Source organism: Physeter macrocephalus, chromosome 11 (genome assembly GCF_002837175.3).
Source record: "Physeter macrocephalus isolate SW-GA chromosome 11, ASM283717v5, whole genome shotgun sequence".
In the NCBI taxonomy this organism is placed as follows: Eukaryota; Metazoa; Chordata; class Mammalia; order Artiodactyla; family Physeteridae; genus Physeter; species Physeter macrocephalus.
In genome coordinates this window covers 17608589-17618303 of record NC_041224.1, presented here as the reverse complement: position 1 = coordinate 17618303, position 9715 = coordinate 17608589, and the positions used below count along the sequence as shown (strand labels likewise).

The 9715-nt window shown below is 44.5% G+C and overlaps 1 protein-coding gene across 1 annotated transcript in view; it reads left to right on the top strand.

Moving 5' to 3' along the window:
- Window positions 1-2490: 2490 nt before the first annotated feature.
- MSRB2 (methionine sulfoxide reductase B2) overlaps window positions 2491-9715 on the top strand; it is a 26637-nt gene continuing 19412 nt past the window's right edge. The window contains exon 1 of the mRNA XM_007100748.2: window positions 2491-2642. Within this exon, the coding sequence (XP_007100810.1) occupies window positions 2525-2642 (118 nt within the window). The 5' untranslated portion in view covers window positions 2491-2524. The remainder of the gene's footprint in view (window positions 2643-9715) is intronic.

The following is a 9715-nucleotide window of genomic DNA, read 5'->3' as shown; positions in this document are numbered from 1 at the left end:
TAAAAAATTATTTGACTCCAAATGTCTAAAGGACTGAGTTTGAGAAATCTTGCTCTAGAGCCATCCTATCCAAATTACATAAATGAGAATGGGGGATTGAGGCAGGAGTGTATTCTTCAAAAAAAAAAAAGAAAGAAAGAAAGAAAGAAAGAGTATAGTTCAGGGAAGTAATTAAAACATATCAACTACAGTATGTGTGAAAAAGATTGAAAGAATACACATCAAAATATTCTAAGTAATGATTTCTGAGATAGTGTTCAAGAATTGTGTTGTGTATACTTCTATTTTCTAATTTATCTAAAAGGAATACAAAGCATTGGTGAAATTAAAAATCATTTGAAGAGAAAAATACAAAAAAAATCTTTCATCAAAAAAGTTTCCTTCCAAAATTTTATGCTTCAGATCAGTTTCATAGTGCATATTTTTACATTATTTTTCTTAAGTATTAACTATTTTGTGTTCTACTTTTTCCCATTGGCATTATTTCATATAGATCATTCCATAAATCCAGATCTTTATATTTGAAGTTTTAATGGCTATATGATGTTTCATTGTATTACTTTGTCAAGAATTACTTAGCCATTTCCTAGCTGCTAATGATTTTGGATCCTTCTATTATTATGAAAAGCATAAACATCTCTGCAAAAATCGAGGGTTTCTCTTTATTGAATTCTTTCCCTGGGATTTGCTCCTGGGAGTGGATTTGCCACATGGAAGGATATAATGAATTCTGTGATGCTTGGTACATGTTGTCAGATTTCTTTCCAGAAAAATTATTCCACTATTTCTACAAGCAACGCATGAGTATACTTGAATCTCCAAAGCACTGTTAACTTTGGTTTAAAAAAAAAACCAACCTATTATTAATTTAATATGTAGGAGATAGTATACTGGACTCTTTTAATTTGCAATTCTTTAATTATTAGGGAAGCTAAACATTTTCCCAAGTGATTGCACACTATTTGTAGTTTCCCTTGTGCAAACCATCTCCTCATATCATTTAACCATCTGTCCAGTCAGACTTGAGTATTGTCCAAATAGGTAGTATTAATTTTCCTTAAATTCATAATAGTAAATGTTTGTAGGTTATTACAGTGTTCCCCCTGTTGTTTTCCTATTTATTTATCCAATTTGGGACTGTGATGGTTAATTTTACGGGTCAACTTGACTGGGCCACCAGATACTCAGATAACTGGTTAAACGTTATTTGGATGTATCTGTGAGGGTGTTTCTGGAAGAGATGAGCATTGGTGGATTCTGTAAAGCTGGTGGTCCTCCCCAGAATGGAAAGGGAAACAACCACTTTGGAAAACATTTTGGTAGTTTTAAAAAGTTACACTTACCTTATGACCTAGCCATTCCATGTTACATGTCCATGTAAATGAGGCAGGCTGGGACCTGGGACCCTTTGCTGTAGTGCTTGCACCTGGACAAACTTTCTCCTCCAGAAACAAAATACAAAGAAACTGTAAGGGAGTAAAATTAACTATGAGTTGGGGCAAATTATGAACAACACATACAAAAAGACCAAAAACAGAACTGCCACTTCTGAGGAGCTGGAAGCAAAAGCAGGGTCCTGCACAGGCACCCTGCACACAGCACCACCAAAGGGGTGGCCAGACCACCCAAGCCACCCCTCTAGCACAGCCCCTGGACATGCCACCTACCCTCGCCCCATGTAAGGAAACAGCTTGCCCTGCCTCAGGAAGCGAGCAAGGGAACCTGTTATTGTTTTCGCTCCCTCATGTTGCAGTATGAGTCCCAATAAAGCCTTGCCTGAATTTCTTGTCTGGCCTCTTATCTATTTCTATTGATTAAGGAGTTCAAGAACTCTGGTCGCTGACACAAAGATTTGCACAGAAATGTTCCCAGCAGGTTTACTTCTAATAAGGAAAAATTGGGAATGATAATGTCTATCAACAGGTGACTAGGTAAACACATTGTTGTATATCTATAAATGGAATAGTACTCAGCACCAACAAGGAATGAACAGTTGTTACATGCAAGAACAGGAAGGGCTGTCAAAATAGTTATTCTGAGTGAAAGAAGCCAGACAAAATAAAAAATGGTTCCACTTATGTGCAACTCAAGAAAAGGCAAACTAATCTACAGTTCCATTTATAAACAATTCTAGAAAATGCAAACAAACTAAAACAGATCAGTGGGGTGGTGGGAGAGGGCGTGGGGAGTAGAGTGCGAAAGGGTGCTGTGAGGTGGGACCAGGGGAAGAGCCTGCAAGGGGAGAGGCAGGTTTGGGGGAGCAGCGCAGGGAGGTAGGCGGTACATGGGCCGAGGGAGACAAAGAAGGCCAAGGGGAGACGGCAGGGGCAGGAGCAAGAAGCGGTTAGGAGGAGGAAAGCGGGAAGGGCAGGAGTGGGGTAAGGAGCACAGCGCGGTGTGGTGCTTGGAGACCGGACACGAGGGGAGGTGCGAGGAGGCGGAGCGGAGCATCGAAGACGTGGGCGGGTCCTGCGGGCGTGGGCGGGTCCTGCCGCGTGCACCCTGCCGGGTCGCGTACAGCGTCATGGCGCGCTTCCTCTGCGCGCTTAGGAGCCTTTCCTTCCGAGAAGTGCCCGGGTGGGCGGTGCGGGGCCGAGCTGACCGGGGCGGCCTTGGCGCGAGTGCCGGACCTGAGGACGCAGGTAGGACGGGGGCCTCGCAGGCCCCGCCGCCACTTTCCGGCTTTCGGTTTCCCTTCATTTGCCAGGACTTGGGAGCCCGCCTGCTGGTTCTGGATCTGGCGCTTACTTTCTCGGGAAGCTCCTTCGGGACGCCCCTGCCCGCCCACCTCCTGCCTTCTGCGACAGCTGGTTGTAAATTGTTAGGGGCGGGGGGGGGGGGTCACTGACCCCTATGAGGATGTGTAAAGGTATAGGTCCTCTCTCCAAACATGCACACACTTTTTTTTTTTTTTTGCATAAAATGTTATGCTCTAGAGCCGGGCCTCAAGGTGTTGGGTCAGCAGCCCACCCCGTTAGGGGCGGGGGGGGGGGGGTCACTGACCCCTATGAGGATGTGTAAAGGTATAGGTCCTCTCTCCAAACATGCACACACTTTTTTTTTTTTTTTGCATAAAATGTTATGCTCTAGAGCCGGGCCTCAAGGTGTTGGGTCAGCAGCCCACCCCGCGCGCTCTCTGCTGCAGTGGCCCCTGCTCTGTTACATTGTCCCCCTTCTCCAGTTATGTCTGCTGCTTTTCGCGTCTGAGAAGCAGGCGGTTCAGACTTCGCATGCCTGTGGATCTGCTCCCTGACCTGCTCTATTTCTGTGTTTCCAGGACCCAGGGAAACGTGTGAACTAATAATCCATACCTTCTTTAACCTGATAACCATCGTTAGTCAATGGCTGTGATAGAGACTAGGGAAAAGTGTGTGTATTTTCTACAAAATGCCTTTGGCTGCTCTGTGGGACTGGGGCACGTTTACATTTCATCCTTTAGTACGGAGTCACTTGTGGAGACGTGCGTTAGCTGGTACTGTATTTCAGGCCTATTTTAGGGAAATCTAGTGCCTCGTGTCCATCGGCTTTCTGGGCAGATGCCTAGCCATCCAAACTCTGAATCCATTTGTTATGTGTCCATTGAAGACATTTAAAGCTACATATCTGTGCTGAAAATGTACCCAGTCACTTGGAATTCTTTTTATCCCTTTAAGTTTTCACAATGCTGTGTTACATAAATAAAAGCCCTGGCAGTGTGCACTGGGAGCTGATCCGACATGACTTGGGGCCGTGGCCTTCAGAACCTCTTGGTGTCTCTAGTCAGCCAATCTGATTATTTGTTCTGTGCCTACTGTGTGCCAAGCACTGGTTTTCCGAGAACCACAGGTGATGGAAACATCACAGCCGTGGGCTGGAGCTCTTCTCATTCCCGTTTATAGGGTGGTGGTTTCAGCAGAAATTTGTCCTTCATGTTTTTACTTGGTGCTGTCGGAAACAGCCTAATGAATCGCCCTGGAATCTGAGGTTCTTCAGCAATGTTAAAATTTGGCCAGACACCAATATAGGAACTGCTAACTTATCAGACACCCCCTTCTGGGAATTCCTTCTAAGGAAATAATTCTAAAGAAGAACAAAGGTATATGTGCAGAGATGTCTTAAACAGAACTACTCTTAAGAACTAGAAACTGGCTCTAACCCAAACATCCATCAGTTAAGGAATGCTTAAGTAAACCATGAAAGTTCAATTCAACAAACTAGTAGGCAACCACTGAGAATGATGGGCAGGTAATAGTTTTGTGATTAAGGGGGTTTCAGAGTCGTCAGTGTCAATCACTGACCCTGTGTCTTTGGGCACGTCTTGAACTTGGTACGCTGAAGCCTGTTTTTTTCTTCTATAAAATAAGGCTAGTGATAATGGTAGGGTTGTTTTACAGAATAAATGAAAAAAAAACCCTAAAAATGTTTTATCACAATATTGGTGCTTAGTAGGAATACAATAAGCATTAGTTATAATTACATAAGAAATGGAAAGGTTAAAAGTGCAGCTGCATTTAACGCTGTGTTGTGGACTTGGGGCCTTGTTTATATATTGGCCTAGTTGTCCACGTTGTGGGGAGGACTAGTGCGACATAAACAAGTACAGAGGTTTGCTGACGGGGAAACATTTTATAGGCTATACATTTTATCACTTATAGCCAATTATCACACAAGCATTGTACATGTGCTTTTAGCAGTAAACTTAAAGCCAGCAGTGACACACCTCATAAGTCATTATACTCTGTGATAACTAGGCAATTTTTTCCATCCCGAACATTGGGGTCAAAAATGTGGTTTGAAGCAAAACAGTAGCTTTCCACTAGAATTCTTTAAATTTCTTACCCAGTTCAGCAGTATGATCTGAAAGTTATCGTATGTTTTCCATACAATTTAACATACTAAATAATCCTAGTTACTTTAATATTTCTTCTGAGATGTCTAGGGGCCCTTTGGAATACTCGAAGTTAGCTTGAGAAAGAAACTTACTGTTATCAAAAGCACCTCAATATTCCTGAAAATTTTGTCCTCTTAACAGGGAGAAAGAAAACCTAATTCCAGTTTTGTACCAGATTACTATGAATAACAAAGTTCATTTACCTAATTAAATCCAATCTAATCTTTTTTTTTTTTTTTTTGGCTGCATTGGGTCTTTGTTGCTGCGCGAGGGCTTTCTCTAGTTTCAGCGAGCGGGGGCTACTCTTTGCTGCGGTGCGCGACCTTCTCATTGCAGTGGCTTCTTTTGTTGCAGAGCAGGGGCTCTGGGCACAGGCTTCAGTAGTTATGGCACACAGGCTCTAGAGCGCACACTCAGTAGTTCTGGTGCACAGGCTTAGTTGCTCCGCGGCATGTGGGATCTTCCCGGACCAGGGCTTGAACCGTGTCCCCTGCATTGGCAGATGGATTCTTAACCACTGCGCCACCAGGGAAGCCTGCAATCTAACCTTAATCACTCCTTCAATGTACAAAATTCTTTTCTCCAAATTCCCTTTTTAACAAACCTTTTATCACTTTTTGTATCCATATGATTTGTTCCTTTTTTTGGCCCATCCAAAAACAACCAACTGTAGGACAAATTATTATCCTCATTTTTCCTCAACAAATATATCTCCATTCTTTATACTTTCTCTCGCTGACAACACATATCCTACTTGCTTTCCACATTGAAATGCTTCCCTTATCATTTTTAGTAGCTTTAATTACATATTACAATTTTTAACCCTTAAAAGCCTTAACAAAACCAAGAAACAAGTAATTGAACCGTTATACCAGCATTTACTGATTGGCAAACTTAAGAACATATTCCATAACCTCTAAGAACTTACATTTTTCTCATAGCATAATTTCTCTTTAATGTGGTACAAGATGTGTGTTTAATAAACCCAAACATCTTTTGAAGTTTTACTATTTAACCCAAGGCTGAAGACTCAGGCAAAGTGGGCTGTGTTTATATTTCAAGGACATGATAAGAGTTAACTTCAAGCTTTCTCCTATGCATATTTTTGTTCTCTCAGAGTCAGAATTCTGAAAACAGTATTTTATCAAGCCAGCTTTCGCTAACTGCATATGCAAAAAGAACCTGTTTTGGAATTTCAAAAGAGTTTCATCTTATCCATTCTTTTCCGGAGTATAAAGAATACTGTTGTCATATATTGTTAAAAAAATTATCTTCCTTTTTCTTTAGTCGTAATCTCATAGCTAAAATTTTTCTAATGAATTGAACGTGACCTTCCCATTTTACAAAAGACAGCAAAGATACCAATCACACAAATGAAATACACACTCACATACCAGAAGACAGAACTGTCACAATCCTCCAAGACAGTGACCCATGTGGAGTCCCAAACAAACACTTCCCCAACACAAAGGGTCCTCGACAGTAGACACACGTCAGAACCAATTGGCAAAATGCCCAAATGACACACTCAGTGCTCACAAACAGCCCTCAATGTCAGACACGTCAGAACCAATTGGCAAAATACGCAGATAGCACTTCGTGCTCAAAAGAGAAGTTTGGGGCTTCCCTGGTGGTGCAGTGGTTGAGAGTCCGCCTGCCGATGCAGGGGACACGGGTTCGTGCCCCGGTCTGGGAGGATCCCACATGCCGCGGAGCGGCTGGGCCCGTGAGCCATGGCCGCCGGGCCTGCGCGTCCGGAGCCTGTGCTCTGCCATAAGAGAGGCCACAGCAGTGGGAGGCCCGCGTACCTCAAAAAAACCAAAAAAAAAACAAAAAAAAAACCCCAGAAGTTTGCCCGGCTGCACACCTGTGGACTTACTCGGTCATGGAGCTCGTCAGCTTGTCCAGATGCATGTTTCCGTTCCACCAAGGAAAAGGGTACGTTGACAGCCAGTGCCGAGCAGGGGAGAAACAGGGAGGATCCCCCAAACACATGGTTTCGGCAGCTGCTAGGAGCGTCCCCCAAAACCCCGCTCCCGGGCCCAGCGAGCCTCGAGCAGCGGCCCCTCACGGCCATCCCAGCTCGTCGTCATGGCGGCTCAGCTCGGGGAAAACCCCGGGAGCAGATGTCGCGAGAGTACAGCAGCCCCAGGTTGGGAGCCAGAAACTGTAACCGAAAGTGTGGTCGGGCTGCTCGCCGCTCTAAAGCCAATAAAGAGGCCAGGGTGGTGGGAAGGAAAGTTTGCTTTATTTCAGAGGCCTGCAGCCTGGCGGGGGAGGGGGCAGAGGCCTGTCCATAGGCCGACTCCCCCCACTGACAATCAGCGCGCAAGAGCTTTTATAGATGCGGGGAGGGGGCTACAGGCAGAAACAGCGCAGTCAGCTCTGACAGTCATCTTGACGTTGGTCATCGGAGGTCTGATCAGCTCATCTTGATGGTTTTAAGTACAGTTAATCTTCAGTTCCAGGGTCAATTATTCCCATTTCTTTAAGGCCAGCTCTCAGAATTGTGACTGCTTATGTCATGGTTACAGTCTGGTCATCATGTAGTTAACATCTTCCACCTGGTGGAAGGGGTTTAAGTATCTGTAAGACAGCTCAAAGGATATGGCTCAGAATGTTATCTATAGCCCTTGAGGAGGAACTAAAGGTCCTTGACTATACTTAAAGAAAAAAGTATTATTATTTAGTCTTGTTGGACTGTTTTCCTTTGTTTCTGCATTTTCTCACTTCTCTGATTAAACTTATTCTTTGGCTAGAGTTTTTCCACAGACAAAAGGCAGCCTGAGGACATGGGGGGCAAGCACCATAGGGTCCTGCTCCATTTCACTAGGACACTGCATTCTTGTGGTTTCCTTCCCACCTCTCTGCTTGTCCCCATTTCTTCAACCTGTATATTGCGGAGAGCCTCAGAGTCCAGCCCTCAGGCCTCTCTGTTCTGTCTACACTCACTGACTTGGGGATCTTCCAGCCCCGAAGATAAATAACATCTAAAGGCTGAGGAGTCACAAAGTTATATTTTCATCCTAGACCTCTCTTGGGACTCTAAATCCATATATCCAACTGTCTACTTGACATCTCCACTTGAATATCTGATTGGCATTTTTAAAGTTAACAAATTCAAAACCAAGTTCCCAAACCTACTCCTCCTGTAGTCTTCCCCCATCTTTCAGAGCCCAGAAGCTGTGGAGTATGACCCTTGGCCCTTTGCCTTCTCTTACCTCCACATCTGAACCATCAGCAGATCCCCCGGCTCTACCATCAGACTGTGTCCAGCGTCTCGCTACTTCTTAGCCACTCTCCTGCTGCCACCCTGATCCAGGTTTCCACCTCTCAGCCAGATTAAAGTAGCCTCTGTAATGGTTCCCCTGCTTCAGACTTTACCCTGCTTCAAATATTTTTTTTAGTATATCTACCACTGATCCTTTTAAAATACGTTAGATCATGTCATGCTCTGCTAACCTTCCAATGACTTCCAAACTCACTCAGAACATAAGCCAGTGTCCTTACAATAGCCTTCAAGGCCCTAAATGATCTGGCCCCCATCATCTGTCTGCTGTCACTTCTACTAACCTTCCCTGCTGACTCCACCTCCGTTGCTCTGGCCTCCTTGCTGTTCATCAGACACGCCAGGCACAGCCAGCCTGGCGCTCCTCTTTCATGCAGTGCTCTTCTCCTAGGTATTCACATTGTGTTTGTTCATTTCCTTCAACTCTTTGCTGAAATGTCGCCTTCTTAATAAGGCCTTCCCTCATTATTTTAAATTGTGTGTGTGTATACACACACATAAATACATACACACACATCCTCACACTCTCTAATCTCCTTTGTGATTTTTGAAAAAATCATCTAAAGTTTTACATTCTTAGTCACTTTACCTCAACTCCATGAGGGCGGCGACTCTTGTCTGTTTTCTTTACGTCTGTATCCCCAGCATCTAGAATAGTGTCTGGCATATAGTAGGTGCTCTGTAAATATGACCAAATGAATGAAGAAATGAATATTTATCAAATGCCAAGGCACTAATAGGGGTACACTGAACAAAGACACAGTTTTTTCAGACTTTCAGCTTCTAGTTGAATGAGACATCTAGACAAATTACCCTGCGATTGTCGTGTCTATCACGGAAGCACTGAGGGCCGTGAGAACCCAGAGGAGGAGCCTGCAACCCAGACTTAGGGGGTCAGGGAATATTTCTTGGAGAAGATAACATGTAAACTGAGACCAGAGATTGGAGACTTCGGTTTCTGTCCTGGCACGTAAGGATCTTAGAAGTCTTCACTCCATCTTAACAACAAGTAAAAAGCTAAAGAAACTATGATGTCCTCTGGGGGAACTCAGAGGACCACAGTTGAGAGGGACTGGAGCATAGTAGAAGGGAGAAGTTAGAAGTGGTAAGCAGGGCCAACCACGAAAAGCCTTGGAAGTCACATCAAGGAGTTTGGAATTTATCTTGAGGGTATTATGTCACATTGAACAGTTTTGGGCAGTGAGGAAAAAGAAGCGGTCGGCATAGGGGAGGGCATACAAATTAGAAAAAAATCTGTGATAATCTGTGCTGGAGATAATGGTGGCCTGATCCAAGGTAGTTGCAGAGGGGAGAGAATGAGCAGATCCTAGAGTTATTTAGGAAGTAGAACCAACAGTCTTGGTGCAAGGACAAGGGAAGAGTCATGGGGCTTCCCTGGTGGTGCAGCGGTTAAGAATCCGCCTGCCAATGCAGGGGACACGGGTTCGAGCCCTGGTCCCGGAAGATCCCACATGCTGCAGAGCAACTAAGCCCGTGTGCCACAGCTACTGAGCCTGCGCTCTAGGGCCCGCAAGCCACAGCTACTGAGCCCATGC